The sequence below is a fragment of the Dromaius novaehollandiae genome, chromosome 4 (assembly GCF_036370855.1).
Source record: "Dromaius novaehollandiae isolate bDroNov1 chromosome 4, bDroNov1.hap1, whole genome shotgun sequence".
NCBI lineage: Eukaryota > Metazoa > Chordata > Aves > Casuariiformes > Dromaiidae > Dromaius > Dromaius novaehollandiae.
This window is the reverse complement of record NC_088101.1, coordinates 47,595,581-47,613,496: the sequence shown is the minus strand read 5'-3', so window position 1 is coordinate 47,613,496 and position 17,916 is coordinate 47,595,581. Positions and strand designations below refer to the sequence as shown.

General features: G+C 37.7%; 1 protein-coding gene across 6 annotated transcripts in view; it reads right to left on the bottom strand.

Annotated features, from left to right (window-relative positions):
- The window catches only part of GALNTL6 (polypeptide N-acetylgalactosaminyltransferase like 6), a 512,820-nt gene that overhangs the window by 73,571 nt on the left and 421,333 nt on the right, over positions 1-17,916 (bottom strand). For all 6 annotated transcript variants that reach the window (XM_064510969.1, XM_064510967.1, XM_064510971.1 and 3 more), the window contains one exon: positions 12,866-13,049. In XM_064510969.1, coding sequence (XP_064367039.1) covers positions 12,866-13,049 — 184 coding nt within the window. The remainder of the gene's footprint in view (positions 1-12,865; positions 13,050-17,916) is intronic.

Below are 17,916 nucleotides of genomic sequence, written 5' to 3'. Positions count from 1 at the left end.
CTTGCCATAGTCCAAGAGACCAGCAGCAAAGCGTATTTCTTCCATACATCTCCCAGTTGTGGCAAAGACAGAGTTTATGTAGCCTGCATACCTGACAGTACATTTTGCTGCAGATTAGAAATGAATTATGATTGCCAAGAACAATGCTTTTCTACCTAGGCTAACCTACTGGAATTGAAAAGAAACCAACCGCGAATACCGTGACTTACCATGAGACAAATATTAAGGCACCTAGATACTTAATAAATACTCAAATGCTTACCAAGTTCCCAATCCTGAAATGTCAGTCCCTTTTTATCAAAATATAGCTCCAGCAATAAAAGAATAGATCAAAGACTAGTTAAATATTCTCATTTTTTTTCTTGTTGAGAACTGAGTTAATTTAGTTTCCAAAAAAGGTGATGCATAAAAATAACAACCAATGCATTTAGCACATGGAGAAAGGGACTGTATCTATGTTCCTCTTAAGAATGAGATGTAGAATAGATTGCATTTCAGCATTAGTTTAGGTCTATTTGTTTTTACAGATCCTGGGAGGTTTCAGTTTTGCACCATTTTAGACAACTGGAGTCTTGTTATTAACTTCGTTGAGTCCAGAATATCTTTTTTTAGTTTCCCAGGCCTGCTTTGAAGGTCCCTATGAATTCACTACAGTTGGTATTTTAGGTCCAAGTATTCACAAAACAATGAATATATAATTGGGACATTTCTTTTTTCCTGTTTTTAACTGTTGCTTAGCTAATTATGCTCTCAAGACACTATCTGACTTAGCAGCAGCAATGCTGAATAATTCAAAAATATGGAATATCAAATGTGCAGAAAGGAAAGCTGTCATGAAAATCCCCAGTAGTCTACTTGAGACAACAAATCTGGCTCTACTGCTCTAGCTACTGTTTCCATCAACAGGTATTTGGTCTCTTTTTTAAGTCCCAACAAGAGAATCTCACAGTACATCATTAAGACTGAAACATCTAACTTTGAAAAATGGATTAAGGACACCTAAAAGCCCACTTTTTCCATTACTATCATTTCTCTGTCAGTATGTATATACTATTAGCATCACTTTTACAGGGGAAAAAAATAGAAACAAACAAAAAAATAATAGGTTCAGGAAGATAGAATTTTTCAAAGTAAATATTAACAGACTCTGAACTTCTGGCTAACACCAAGTTTATTTAAACAGACACCAAATATACAAGGACACCAGAAGTCTCAGGGTGTATTTTCAATATCAAAATCCTGGTTATCTCTGTCACACTTCCAGCTGGCAAAATTGACTCACGAAAATCTTGCCTCCCCCCCCCCATACTAATGCTCATCTGTGGTCTTCAGAAACTTCAGAATGATGAGCTGCTATAATTCTTCCATTAAAAAGTATTATTTTTCCATGTTACTACATAAACAAATCACAATAAAAATTACAGAATTGTGTATACATGAGCTTTTTATAGAACAGCATCTCTGTTAAAAGTGATGCTACCAATTTAGAATCAAAATAGGTTTTCTCTTAAGTTCATATGGACATGTCTCTCCCCAAATAAATATTATTTTAAATGTAGAGATATTAAATATTAGGTATATCAGAAAGGTACACACCTCTCCTCCCAACATACATGGCCTATCCAAAATACTTATTATTCCTCTCCTCCAGCTTTAAAAAACTATTCCCAGTGCCATGCTATCACTATCAACGAGGCTGTTGCAAATAAGAAAGTAAACAAAAAGCTATGTTAATTTCAAGCTTCATTAGAAGTAGAAGTGAAAAAACATCAATGCTTATTGAATGAGAATGGACTCAATTATTGGAAAAGAAACATCAAAGTTCTAAGGGAATCTCTCAAACGTATTCTATCTTGATGCTCCCCTGTGTATTTTATGCCATTTAGCTCATCAGAGCCCAAACTGGACTATTTGAAATTTTACGAGAGCAGCTGTTCCAGATTTCTGCAACAAGCAAAGTTACATAGCTTAGGCACAGATGAAACAAGAAACAGGTAAGCGTTAAGGCTTTGGAAGGGGCAAATGCAACTTTAAGATGCATCAGTGGAGGTCTTTTCAGGAGATATAGATCAATAGTATTGCTAAGAATCACATGTAGTAGGATACTATGTAAAATCTAGCCTGCTATTTTTAAAAAGGGGGGAATGAAACTGAATACAGAGCTGTACCAGGATAATCAAAGGAATGAGGAGTCTGGAATTTTATGAGAAGACGCTGAAGAAGCCCATCAAAGTGAAGACTGAAATAGGATGTGATTTCCCTTTAGAAACACACCAGGAGGTATCTGACAGATCAAATATGTTTAAACAACCTGGCTGCTTAAGTGTGCACAATTCATTTCCAGAAAGACTTGCATTTTCAGAGATTTATGAGGCATCAACTCTGCTGTTGTCAAGTAGCAGGAAGCCCATTAGTCCTGCTGGTGTTGTGCCTTTGTACTAAATCACCTCTTGTGTTGCATATATTCTGGGTTGAACTCCACATCTTTCTGCTTCAGTTCTATTCTTGAGGTATTTTGGAGACTCTATTATGCCCACAATGTCACAGCATGCAGAAATTTGCAAATTCATTTAACTGAGTTTCAAAATCAACTTTTTTCTCTCTGGGTCAAATGAAAACCATTCAAAAATCAGCTATCTTCTTCCTAGGTACTTAATATTTCTGCTGGTGCCTATTATTTCTTTACAGATACAAAGCAAAATGCCTTTTAAGGTTCTTTCAGTTAGCTTCCACATTTCTGGAAAACTTGTTTTCCAGCTCTGGGCAACAGCTCTGGTTTTCCATTCAATGCATGCTCCTATTTTTTTTTAGTTCTATAACTATTGTGAAAAAATTGTTCAGAGCAAGACAATTTAACAGAAATATATTTCATTTAGCATCTGAATTCTCGATGGTTAGCATTGCTTAACATGAGCTTCTGTAGAACTGAATGCTTACTTCTTCTTAATGGCTTATATGACCTTTTTTTTTTTTTTTTTTTTTTTGGTAGATGCATGTGGCATGGTCGCCAAAAAGGATGTCTGTAAAACTAAATGTGTGTGTGAAACGTTAGACCAAACATTACATTTTCAATTTCACTGTGTGTTGTACCAAATTTACTCTTTATAACTACTAGGGAGATTGAGTACATAATTTTCCTCATGATAGTTAAGATTCTACCAACGTATCTTTAGTAGGATGCATCCTGAGGCCAGGAACGTGCTAATTAAGGATTCAGGAGAGATGCTAGCCAAAGGATTTTGAGGGAGGAAGCGACATTAGCTCTCACAGATGAATGCCCCATCGTCAGGACTGAGAAAGTGAAATTTTCAGAGAAAACTAAGGTATAAAAGAGCACCCTGTGCTGTCATTTGGTGCCTATGTATTCTCTGCTCTTCTCTCTCTGGGGAGTGAGGAAGAAGTGGCAGTGACTAAAAGACAACAGCAGCAAGACAGCTTCCATTTGAGGCCAAGAGGAGCTGAGAGCTGAGGAATTGGAGCTGGGTGAGATTCTGAAAGACGCTGTAACCACCACGAGCCACGGGCTATGGCAAAACAAGCTCGAGCTAGGACTGTGTTTGCCCTTTTCACTGCTGTTATCACATTGGAGGGCCACTGTCGCTTATGATCAGCTTCTACAAACAGCATCGCTCTTCCTCTGCTATTAGCAATGAATGAAATCTATTCTGAAAGAAATTCTCATTATCACTTGCACTGTGATGCACTTTTTATTGCTAAATTTCAGCCTCCTCTCTTTGCTAGTGCCTAAAATGCAATTAGGACATTTTCTGTATTTTTTTTTCCTGTTGGATGCCAACACTGGTAATCACACTATGGGTCAAGCTGACTGAGTCCTTTGTTACAGCAGATTTTTATTTATTATTTTTTCTTCATTTTTCTTAGATCCTGGTTTTATCATCCTTATTATGCTCTTAAGCCTCACTGAGCTCTATAGAACGAACACTCTAGAGGCCTACGGTGTGCCTGGCTCTTGGATGTGCTAGTGTATTGCCACTAAATGGATGGGGTTAAGCCACGAGATGGGGTTAAGCATATTTTTTATTTTTTCTGAATTAAAATTTTGTCACATCTTCTTTATGAAGACCAAGGTTAATATGCATACATCAACGAGCTTGAAGTAAGTGGCTTAATCATTAATCAGTAGCCAAATCACTTTGTTCAAACTTCCCCCGAAAATTGTGGTTGTAAATGATTTGCCTGTAAAAGCTTTTCATACAGCATTAAAAACACTACTTGGATTTCATTTAAACTAACATTTGAATGAGACTTTGCCCCATCAGCCAGTAGGTGGAGATGTAAGTCCAATAACTACTCCAGAAAATAGCTTTTTGGTGGTCCTTGACATAATCCAAGGTTTGTATAATACAATTTAACTGAGGTTAGACTTCTTAATAAGCGTTAGATGAGACAGATGAAATCTGTCTGCAGTTAAGGCCCATCTATCAGCCTTCCTTGCAGCAGACATTCTTACAGGTTATGGTCAAATATGCCCACTGTGCTTAGGAAACTTTCCTATTCAGCAAAATACTAACAAGAGTAAAAAGGCAGAAAGCTAAACAGATGATCAGAAGTACATATTTTCTAAAATTAGACCATGTGCTGTCAAGTATCTTAAAAGCTCGATCCATAGTCTGTTATACAATATAAAATAAACATAACTGCATAAAAAGTTTATAGTCTCAGTTATCCTAATATCCATATTTTGACAAGGTTTGAATCGTATTATGCCTCCAGAAATTTTAAGTGTGTTTATCACCTTCCAGTAGAGATTCCTGAATGTTCTTAAAGTATTGCCCGTTCCATCAAGACAGTCACAATGTTTTGTTTTGGCATTAAAAATCTATGAATCTAATAAACTATTATTAAAGAAAATAATATTGAAATCGGCTGCAATAGTGACGTTATGCTGTGATTTACAAAAAATGGAATCACGTCTCCTAACATCTCTCTGTTGTAGAATAATAATAATATCCCATTTAGCAGAAATGGAACTATGAATGCACTACTACTATAGTACAATAGTATATAAGATAAAGTGTAAATTTAGGCCTATATAATTTGACTTTTATAACCATTGGTTTTGTTTATGCTGCTTGATTTAAGGTCAAGTGAGAACAGCACTGGAATAATAGGGCCCATATGGTTCAACTATATCAACTTAATTGTAACTCTGTAATTAATTATATGTACTGTAACTATAACTGTGTAGACAGGAAACTTATGACAAAGGACTTGTTCTTCCCCAAATGCCCTTTTACCAAGTCAGAAGCAAACAAAAATTTCTCTTTGAACACTTCTGCTATTTAAACTCTGTCTTTCTGTGGAAAAGAATCATTACATAATGGGCTAAGCATTAAAACATTATTCCAAAGAGGCAATTTGGGGATCTAAAGCATTTCCTATGGGGTAAGGATTTAGTTTGCTTTCCTTTGGTGCCTTGTGTGAGTCTCTTAGAAAGCCCTACTCTGAGGTTCCCAGACAGTGGGTTGAAAATACTGCTCCAAAATACTTTCTTCCCTGCTGTTTACCTTTTCCTTGGGTACCCTGTGATGTCCTTTGCACGTTCATAATGGTTCAAAACAGAAAAACATTGTTACTGTTCTCCCACTGTGCTGCTGGCTTATCACCATCTCTTCAGCTCCGAATTCACCGCACGTCCATAGGTCATTTGTACGCAGGGGAAAACAGAGCAGTTATTTGCCCTAGCACAAAAAAAGCCATGAAAGTTCTGCAGAATCAGCTAAACTTTCTGCTGTAGAACCAGGAGAGAGCAGGGAGCTGGGTCTCCTCTTTCCGTGCAGAGACCCTATTCTCTCTAGGGGGTAAACTGACTTGTACAATTTAATACCCACAGTTCCTTTCTAACACTGAAAATATCACTGACACCAATTTGACAACAGAAAACATCAAAGGTGCTGATTGTCAAAATTATTCACTTGAAGAGATAGTTATATGCTATTCTTCTACAGTGAACATAGGTATTTTTAAAAACGAACAGAGCTGAAACAGGAATCTCAATGCCTAACAAAGGACACTGCCTTGGCAGCTTATGGAACAACAAATGTCAACTCTTTTGAGCCTCCTACTTTCCTGGTCTCTCAAAAGACAATTACAGCATTTTATAAATAAACTAACCCAGCAAAATTTGGGCTATTTATCATAATTATCACTCACAGGTCACTAGAGGCATTTGCCTTTGCCTCTTGACAAAACTTATCTTGTAGCAAAAATAACCATATTTTTGCTACTTATCCTTATATGAACAGGAAACAGATGCTATAACGTCTAGGGATAATTCAGAATGTGATCATGCCTCTCTTATTTCTGAATTCTTCATCTATATTGATCTTTTCTGATATTTTAAATAAAATTTGCATTAACTTTCTTTTTCTTATTCAAGTCTCAGATAGAAGAACTCAGAGGTAACTGCCAGGGTTAAAAACTACAGAAGTGTGGACTAGACATAATGACTGTTCTGCTGGATAACCATAACCAAAAAGCGATCAGCTATGATCCAAGATCAAAATGGAATTGTTAAGAGGGGATCTGCAGAGACTGTCCTGCACTTGATTCAGTTCAGTGTTTCATTAATAACCTGCAGTGTGCAATACAGCAAGTGTACTCAGTATTTAGTAGGGGTTTTGCATAACTGTACCAGTTTAGAACATGTGCCCACAAGGTCCTAGATCCTGGTCTCGAGACTGAAAAGGAACTTCAACAGCCAGCTGCCCTTGTGCTGTATACCTGATGCCATCTAGAGCACATGGAAGAAGCCTTGTACCCAGGACTTGCTATGCATGAAACATCTGGTGTTTGGGGCTCTCTGAGTTTTAAGACAATTTCACAAGGCTTGCTAATTTTTACAGAAATCTTGAAGTAGTTTTATCAAGGTCTGCTCTGCAGGAAGCAGGGTTGCTGTATTACACAAAATTTTCAGGGCTACCAAAGTGGTATATGTTGCATTTTTGACGGAAAATAAAGGAAACACTGGAGGTACTTCTGGAAAGCTGGAGACATCACATATCTTGAAGCCTGGCATGGGCCAGACATTCTCCTGCTGAGGCTATAGAGTCTTCCATTTATACAAAGCTCAGATGGAGAGAGTACCTATTCAATGTGCAAATAACAATATTGGAAAAGGCTGCAAATTAATTGAAGGGTTAATCAGAATTCACAATCCTGGCAAATTGGAGAAGCAAAGAAAAAAGCAAAAGTCATAAAATTCAAAAGGCTCAAGTACAAAGTATTGCACGAAAGTATGGATAATGAAGACATATCACCTTATTGTGCATGGCACTTAAAATTGATACGAAGACAAATAGCTTGCCTTCAAAAAGGAAAAAATCTGAATTATAAGAAAAGGATGATGAACACCTGGCTGGATATCAGTAATACAGAGGAGGATCTGGAGATTATACCAGAACACAAACCCGGCATGAAGCAACAACTTCAAGTTACTTTGAAAGAAACACATGCTCTATTGGGATGTATAAGTGGGAACACAGACTCTGAGACATGTTACCAAGCAATGGTAAGGCTTTGGATGGTTTAGTATCTGCTCTCAATATTGTGTGCTAAATGGAAAGATGATAACCAGAGAACTAGAAAACATGAATTATAAAGAGACACTGAAATATAGTGTACTTGAAACTGAACAGTGAACTGATCTGACAACAGTCCTGAAGTATTTAAAAGCGTTTGTCTGTTCTCCCAGCGTATGGTATTCAGTACAAAATGTAAACGGGTTAAAACTGTGACAAGAAAGTTTCAAGTTAGATACTGTGAAAAAGGATAGTACTGAAACACTGGAATAAATCCTCTGGGGAGCTTATAGACTCTGCATCACTGGAGGTTTTTTAAACCAGGCTAGTCTATTGGGAATGCTATAGAGGTGGGAGGTTAAGTGGACAAAGTAGAAGACTTGTTGACATTTCTTCCTAGCCCATTTTCCCATGCTTCCAGCATGTACTTCATTGGCAGCTTAATTTCTTTAGAGTGAAAGCCAGAAAAAAACTCTTTATTCCCAGGGCTTAGAGGTGTTTATGCCAAGACAGCTGGACAGTCAGAACTATTCTGCATAGACAAGAAACCAGAAGGTCAGAAGGTGTATATTGGCAAGCAAAGATGCTGCTATACTATGGTTGGTCAATCACTGGCTGTGAAAAAAGAACAACGGGCATTGCAGGGGAAAGGAAGAGAAGGATCACGATGGCTGATAGTGTAGAGTAAGAGGGAAATGGACCCTCCTTCACTGTACATACTGGACAGACTGCAAGGAGCATTAGTAAACTTGAGCCAACAGATACATATGGAACTTGCATTCACATACAGATTTGGATGCTGTTTGGCACGGGGTGGGTTCTGACAGAATTAGTCATTGGTTTTAGTCATTGCTCCCCCTTCTTTTGGAAGCACCTGTAGCACAGATATGGATTAGATTAAGTCTTTGGATTGTTCTTCTTTAAAAAATAACCCATTACCAGCAGAAATGGAATGGACTGATGCAGAGCCATTCTTAACATTACATGATGAAAAGTAAAAGATGGGAGTTTGTTTTCTGCTTCTTAGTACCTACAGGAGTTGTCAAGTTCTGGATAAAAGTTTTAGAGAGAGTGGCTTCAAAATACGCAATTAAAAAATTAAAAATAGAAATAATTTCTTTTAAAAGGATGCTGCTTTTTCTTCACTGGAAATTATTCAGACATTTTATAGTTTTGAAAGCCCAGTCACTTATATCAATAGCATATTGACAGCTTTACGTAAGTTCACCTGAAGGCATTAAGTAACATATCTCTGTCTTCTTGTGCCCCCCCATGTTTTTTAAGTAAAGAAATATTAAAGTCACATCCAGAAATTACTTAGTTCTCTAACTACTGATAATTTTGGTGACCCACTGTATACTTCTGTTCCAGCATATGGGCAGACTGTCAAACTTTAAAGTTAATACTTATGGGAAATAGCAGGCTAACAGCTCTAGAAACAGTTACATTTGAGATGTTTTTAAGTTTGTATGCTAGACACAAACTTCCAAGTGTAAAAGAAAATTGGAAATAGGAGCTTCCACAGAGGCAGAAAAAGCCTACTTGGGCAGTGCAGCCTCGAGTCACGACGAGCAAAGTTTGGTCTCTTCTGGGAGCATGAGCCACTAGTAACATACAAGTGAGAAGTTCTGTATCAAAACCTGTATCTACTCAATTCATCTAGTTTCTAGGATTCAACTTGTGTTGATTCTTGTGAGGTCATGAAAATTATACCAGCAGAAGATCTAATCCTTGATGTTTTACTTATTTTATTCTGACATGTTAAACTCAGAGAGAGAGAGAAAACTAAACTATAGCCCTCTCATCTCAAACAGGTTTTAGAGAAAAGCTACAGCTTGTACAGAACCTCTACACTGAACACCCACTAAAGGGAGGAGGAAATACCGGAATATTTGTATTTTCATTCATAATGGTGTGTGTCAGTGTTAACATTTTTCATTAAAAAAATCCAGAGATTTTCATGGGGCCACAGATGGATTGAAGTTTGTAAAAGCTGTATCATCTCCACTAACAGTCTTCTGCTAACCATACCTCATCAAAGCCCTTAAATTATACAAACTCACACTGGTTAGAGACTGCTTTTCTGCAGAATAATGCCTTTGCATCAAACATTCCTGCAGCACAGATCAAAACAGTAGATTGTACTCATGCCTTTTTAAAAAAAATAGACAATTGTTTCTGGTTGTGAGAGATTTTATGAATATGTTTATAGGCAGAAATCAGCCATAAAAGACACAGACTATAAAACACTGGGAGCTATAGAACAGAAATCATTGTCCAAAGCACTTTCTAAACTTCAGAAAATGATCATAAAAAATTGTACTTGTCAGATTTGAAATACAGTCTTAGCAAAGAGTTTCTTTGCATCAACATGCCGTTAGAAGTATGTATGAATACTGAAAGTAAGGAGCTGCAGAAAAAAGTGTATTTCTAAAGCAAATTATGTCTAATTCAAATAAAATAGCAACCTGACAACAGCTCGCATAACAATAGTATGATTTTAGATATGCAGATCAACTGAAAGTGCCAGGCAATCTTCCAGGCTAACATGTGACTAACCACATGAAGGTCACACCATACCCAAGCTTGAGAATTGGTGATGCAAGGGAACAGAATAATATACTGATCACCTAATTTTCTTCCTTAAGAACATGCAAAATTTTTGTAAATGTACATCCGTAACACATGAATGGCCCCTATTACTGTGAGACCTCAGCCCTACAACCTTTGCCATACTCATATCCAAAGTAGTCTTGTGATGGTGAAGTGAGTCTATTCCTACTTTATAAATGGGAAATTGAGTACAGAATGTCTCCTCAAAGGTTACAGAGGTAGGTTACAGGAATGCTTCTCATTTCTATGCTAGTGCGGTATTTGCCAAACTATTTTTCTAGTGGAATTATACGATTCTCTACCTTCCTCTCCCTTTAAGGGGGTCTGAGGATGACAAACCTACCTCAGAAGGCAAACAGACCATTATAGAAAGGAACACAGAGAACAACGGGTGGTTGCATACCAGAAAACTATTAATTTTCCCAGAGAAGTGTTGGAAATTTTGGTGTCTAGTAAGCAGCAGAACACTTCTCTCATTGATTTAGGTTTCTAGCTTGAGTTGCTATTCAACATTGCAACTCAATGTTGTTAGGTCTTCCCCCACCTTTCGCTCCCTCTGTTATCATAATGTTACACCTACACAAAGCTGTTGAGGAGCTGTGCAGTCCATTCCTCTCCTAATCAACCAGTGCTGTATTAATCCTATTAGTTTGCACTTTCTAAATAGTTTTTTGAGCCGAGTTGATGTTTTCCTGTCCGATTTAAAAAAAATTGCTGAGAACACAATGGATGCTGATGCCTGTTTTCTGATAGGACATTTGATAACATGAATTGATGTTATGTAAGTGCTGCCAGGAAATAGAGAGTCATCCCCAGCAGGCTTTGTTTGATATGCTTGAGCATATCAAACCTCTGCTTTAAACTTCCACAGAGCTTTTAGCCTGGACAGGCTATTAAATCATATAATCTGACATGCTATATATCACAGTCCATTATAGTAACAAGGTTACCTTATTAGTTTAAGTGGCAATTGCTTGGGTTAGGCTAACTCTTCCAGAGACTAGAGTGTTTTGCACCACAGAAAGAGAAACAGGAACATGAGAGCATGCAAGCAATGCCCCAGACCTCTGCCATGGCAGGAACACAGGTCAACAAGAGACACAGCCAAGGCGATCCTTGCCACAAAGGAGGCAAACATCTCCAATGCTCCCTAGTAATGGGCTAGAAGAAAATTTCCCAGCTTATCTCAAATTCTGCTGAATGATCAGTAAGCCTGGGATCAAGATGCTGTGCATGACTGACATGATGATCTGACGAACACAATTCCCCACAATACATCAGAGCACTGATTCGATCTGTGTCTTGTACACGTGCCATGGAGACACAGAGGTTGATTTAATGTATCTTGAATAGCAGCAACACACATCTTTTAGAAAAATAGCTAATTTTAAAGACTAAATGAGATCCATTTATCCTAGGATGGAACAACTGTTAAATTTTCCTAAACGATAGGGCAATCTCCAAGAATTCACATACGAGCTTTGACTGAAAAAATATATTTTATATGGCTATACCTTGGTTCAGTGAAGCCTCTAGAAAGTTTGGCATTGCCAATGACAAACTGCATGTGAACCAAAATGATAAATTTCAGGGACAAATGCAGACTGATCCAAAGGCAGTTACAGGTTCATCACATGATTCACTGGTTGGTGCTAGTGCACTACCTGTACCTGATTTTGACACAGGGCGGGGTCAAAGCCTTCTGTGACAGTTATACATTCCTCAAGTTACAAACATTGATTCAAATTTTGGTGTAAAGTTACTGGTTGTGAACAATTGCAAAGGGATTGAAAATGGGTGTGGGTGTACATCAGGAAAACCTGAGATAAGATGTATGCAAGAAAGCTCCAAGTTCTACCACAATGAAGGACAAAGATGCCACCTGCCTGGCATTGTAGGTATATGAACAATAAGACGTGCCCTTGCTTGTGTTGCAGATGGATCAGAAGGTCCAGATGTTTCACAAATAAGGGGGCCTTATTTCGAAAGACTGTGTCCAGTAGCAGAATGTCTGTCAACAACTACAATGGTGGAGTACAGTTAAATAAATACATAAAGCAGAAAAGTCATTTAATTGGAGAAATACTAACTCAGCTGGCATTGGAGTTCCATAAGCTGCATGCTACTGTCACACCAAAAACCCACCTGACAACACTTCACGATTTTCTCTGTTGATGTCCACTGCTGTAGTATTTTGATCATGTGCATATGGAAAGCAAATATGTCATTCAGATAATATAAAAACTGCTCTCAGGTCTTCTGTAGTTTATGTACATTATTTCTTAGGCTGATGTGACCTTTTCTGCTTAACACATATATGTGGTGGCATTTTAAATGTGTGGGGGGGGGAAATCAGCAGCACTATTTTTGGATCACATACCCATTATTTGCTGGTGTCTTACTAAAAATACTGGCAATTTTCCAGTTCATTAAGGATCAGCTCAGATCTGATGCTGCTGGCAAGAAATAAGCTATTAGAATACCAATAGCAAAATATTTAACTTAACTAAAAAAAACCCCTACCGCTTACAAAATAGTAACATAATAATTATGGTGTTGGCTGAGGCTATTTCTAGTTTTAGTATATATGCACCTAAAGCAAATTTGTTCTGTCTCTTTACTGCTACAGAAGCTGTCTTGGTCAACTGCTACAGTTATTTTGTTTGCATGTTCTGCCTCACGTTCTCACTCTCTCCTTTATTGCTACTTACTCAAAGGGGTCGCTGGGATCAGCTCTCTGGAGCTCTGGTGGAATCGGTATTCTTTTGTAGTACATTTCCCAGTCAAAAGCTCCTCGCATGGCATCCCCCGCCTGTGCCTCGTAGCCAAAGTGATTGTGGTCAATGACATCGATCATAGGACACACGATGGTTTTGTGGTTTAGTGCAATCTGGTCTGAAAAATGAAAGTAGAAAATAGGAAACGGCATGTCTAGTCAAGCCATCTATCACATTACTGCAAAGTGAGTCCCACAGGTTTTTTGATGTTTGAAGATTGCTTGCTTCATTCCCTATGGTCCCCAAATCATTTCATTTTTCAAATCTGTATCAAGCCTTTATCTAAAGTGGACTTAATGCAGTTGGGCAATGATTAGAAGCAATTACAGTTCTTTAAAGGGAGGCATATCCCTGTGAGACCCACAGGAGTCCAGTCATCTATATCTCTGTCGCTTTGCTATGCTGAGCTGTCCCCAATCTGTCAGCTATGGAAGAAGTCAGCAAGCAAAATATAAAAATATTCCTTCAGCAGCGTGGAGTGTGTATGGCAAGATCCTGTAAGAGACATTTGTGTTCCCAAATGCAAATCTCAGACTTTGCAACTATTCAGTCTCTTCCTGTAGCACTATGGTGCGCCAACTTTGAGGTCAAATGCTACAAATTCAAGGTGAACTCCAACACTAGGAACAAAACAGGCTTTATGACCTTTTTTGTTCCTTGCTTTGAGGTATAAAGAAGCTCCCACTGTATTATTCTTAGCCTTGTTTCTCAAAAAAAAAAAAAAAAAAAGAAGAATTTCCTTTCGCTTTTTATAAAAATTAGAAATCCCTATCTCCGTTGTAATAGGAGGGTGACCCTGTGATTGCCTTTGGTGAATACTATTGTTCAGTCCTGCAGAGGTCCTTAGAAAGGAAATAAAAATAAAGAAGATATTCCAACTGCAAGAATTAAGTAGAAAAATAATGTTTTGAAATGAGGAGGTAGAGGAAAACTTTGTAGCTGCTTTGGCAGAAATAGCATGAAAAGATGTTATCAAAAACTATCTGTGAACCTTTAAAAATTATCTTTTTATATTTTGAATTCTCAATATTCCAAGTAAAATAAAACTTTTCCCAAAATGGTAGCCTTGGTTCTTTAAAAAATTAACACTTTTTAGGGCCTAGGTGGAGAACATTCAGCTTTTTTAAGGATTAGAATTCACTGGTACCTGATAATAGCAAAAAATCAGGGGGTTGAGTGTAGAATGAAAACTTAGATAGTCAGGCAGGTAACAGTGCTGTGATTATTAATGTCACGGATTCTGCTCCCTTGCTTCTGAAGGACTGCAGTTTAAAAATGATTATTTTAAATAAAACATTGGTAGTTTTCATGTTTATTTTTACTGCCTGTTCAGACTGTCCAAATGGGGGAACAAAGCAGACCACTAGTGAGAAATTACTGTACCTGGAAGTTCAGCAGTTTTTTTATATTCTAATCCTTTAATAGTGAAATAAATTTAAAGCACAGGCTCTCACAAAATTCTAGGAACCTCATTTGAGACCTAATGGCTGCATTACTGTTAGTATTGCCCAACATAATTACATTCACTGGTACACTGTGTAGTGTTATCTGTAATCTTTATGTAAAGTCATTTTTACATAATTTCCTGTGGCAGTCCTCCTAATAGTTATAGAGTTTATAATAAGCTGGCTCTGATACTTCACTCTAAATTGACTGGAGGAGAGAAGCTAAATGGGATTGATTGGGCTGGAGTAGGTCAAAGTAGATTCATAGCACATTAGCATCCTTCTCTTGATCTTTCAAAGTTTCTGTCTTTAAATAGCTTGCAGGATTGGAAATCTGAGGCACATGCAGAGACAGTGAGGGAGAATACTGCGTTAGAGCAATGCCCAAACTCCATCTGAGGCACCCTTCCCACAACACTGCAAGATTTTTATGTGCAAGATGGTGCTTACCTGTCTGTTCTTCCATGTATCTGCAGAACTTACTTCCCAAGCCCCAGAGATGTTTTACACTTGATGGGGAATCACATGGAGATCTTGACTTTTGAAGGAACCAAGGTATTACTTTATGTACTCGTGCACACCAAAAGACAAACTAATCAAACTTTGATCCTCGATGCTTCTTTCAGTATGCTTGAAATAATGAATTTTGCATACATACTTTTTTTGGTTTAAATGTAACCCCAGTATGAACTTAGGAAACAGACAAAAGGGCTGTACGGCCAGCTTACATTTCACAGGAGCACTGACATCATAGCAGAGCAGATGCAAAAATACTGCTGCCTTTGCCACTTACCAGTCTTTAGCCCATCTGCTGTTAATGGAAGAGACTGCAAGCCACAGCTGAAATGCTTTACATCTTTTCCATTAGCTTTTCTCATCATTCTCACACAGATTTCTACTGATGTGAAAATTTCCATGCATTATTTCCATGTATATATCCTGCAGCTACAGGGAAGGACAGACATGTGTCATCATACATGTAAAGAACTTGCAGAGTTGGGGGAAGCCTAGGATGAAGAGTTAACGTTGTTCAGTTTCCTCCCTACCAACTGTTCTTTCTGGAAATTTCTAGCAAAATATATCTTTCTCTGAATTCAGCACTTTTAAGCTTAAGCTGTGCGCATATATGCAGCAATAAACAGACATTTTCAATACTGCCTAAGCTACTACCTCAAGAGTGTAGGTTTTGTTTTCCTGAGAAAGTTGCACCCCTTTAGTTTCAGCTGCTCATTTCAAGTTGGTCTGGTTAGAGCAATGATGCCACTTTACAAATATTCTTATTTCCTACTCATAAAACATGATCAAAGATGATGACATTCGAGTGGGTCAGCATGTTATCTTTCACTATCTGATTTGTCATCAGTATCTGTGTTTGTGCTCTTAGCCTTCCCCACTGGCAAGTAATGTGTCAGTAATAACGCTTGTGGAAATGGACAGCTCTAGCTAGCAGGCAGCTGATAACTTGCTAAGCATAATCTAATCATGATGTAACTTTAAGTCAGGGTCAGAAAAAAAACTGTTTTGGCAAACCTACCTCTCATAACCTAAGGCACTACTGACCTATTGTCCATCTCCCCTCTCTTACTATTCCTGCGGCAACACCAGCAGAGCAAAAGATGTGCCTGAATCTTTCAGCTCATTCACTTTTCATTTTCTAACCTTAAACCTATGATGCCTGTGAATTTGTACCATGCTGAGTTCTCAGCTGCACCATCTAGAGCTCAAGCCACATTTTCCCTTCTGCTGACTTTATACTATTGAGAAGTCATAACAAACAGCTGTATTTGCCAACATGACTACAGCTGCCTGCTCAGTGAACATCAGGCAAAGTTCTCTGAGATCTCAGTTTAAGGGTGGTATATCTAAGTTTAGAAATCCATTTAATCTAGACAAACAAAATACATAAAGGTTAAAGAAAATACAGAAAAGCTATTTTGCACCTGTTTTTAACAAAACAAAACAAAGGACTTTAATAGAAATGAGCACTTTTTTTCCACAGAAAACACCTACAGCTCAGCTCCTCAAAGCTACTTACATACCTAATGAGTACTGAAGTCACACAGTCTTTCTTTGGTCTAAAAAGTGATAGTAAATTCTTAAAATATGAGTTAGATGCCTAAGTAACTGAGAATTGGCTTTAAGTGATGGCACTTTTTTTTTTCCATCCTCTAACTTGTGAGGTCTCATTCTGAAAAAAATATTTTGAAACAGCGAAAAACACTGCCCCGCTCAGTGAAGACTAAAAGCATTCAGTCTAGAGCAGGGCTGAACTGGGCTCTTGTTGAGGACTTCTTACTATGTGTGGAAGATACAATCAGAGGTAAAGTAGAGCATCTTCAAAGCAATAAATACCCACTATAGCCTCTGTTTTTGTTTCTGCTGTTGTCATTCAGTTAAATGCAATGTTGAATGAATCACAAGAGAGACCTTGAGATAAACACTAAAAGATAAAAAGATATTAACTTCACTATTATCAGTAGCCAGATTTCAATATAGTGAATATTTTCCACTTAATGGTTCTGAAAATGTTCTTTCTTCCCTTTAGGAAAACAGGGCATAGGGCATTCTGAAATATATTAGTTGCGTGTTCATTCTCTGTTTGTCCTTCTTTATGTTATGCTTTATTTTTTCTTTCAAAATGAAGCATATTGATCTCAGGCTTCCGTGTTCCTCAAGATTAATTTCTAGACCCTCTGGCTGGCTAGCTAAGGGTATTTCTACTATATATGGAATGAGAAAGATTTCATTGCACTTGAGAACTGGGGAGAATTGGGTCTTGTTCTCTCATTAAACGTGTCTGATCTTGCCAGTTGTGTGGCCTGAGGCTGAGGGCTGTGATCATCAATTTAATACCCAAGTGCAACCTAAGTGCAATTACAAATTCTTATCTGACTATTCCATGTATTTCTCAGTCTTTATGGGGTCAAACTCAGCTAGATGTATCTTTGCTTCAGAAAAGAAGGCAAGAAAAATAACTGTTTTTTCAACTTGCAGTTTTCCTATCATGTCTAAGTCAGCAAAATAGAAGAATAGAAGAAAATAGAATAGGTTACATCTCATCTGCAGTAACTTAGCAAAAGATGTCAGAAGCCAAGACCGAGAACTTTCTTGAGTTTTTTACACTAGTGGTGATGTATATAATGAGAGATATATTAGGTACCTTGGGACAAAATCAGAAAGCAGAGGAAAGGGGGCTGTATGGGTAGAGTACATCTGGAGTGTTTAACTGCTACTTGTCAGAGCTGCTTGTGAAAGTCTTGCTGAAACTCCTATTTCCTTCTGTTCCTTTATGGCATCAGCTATTTGGGCTTTACATGATTTACATAAATGGTAACAAAGGAATAGACTGTATGTGTAATTTGATATGGAAGCTAGGAAGGATGCGAGTTTGGAAGTTTATAATTATCTTGTTACTGATCTGAAGGAAATCTAAAGGAAAAACAGTTATTGTTCTTGTATCTCGAGGTGCTCAGTTCAGAAAAACAGCACTTTTTCTTGGTTGCAGATGCCTTATCAGCATGTTGTGCTGCCAAAAATGTC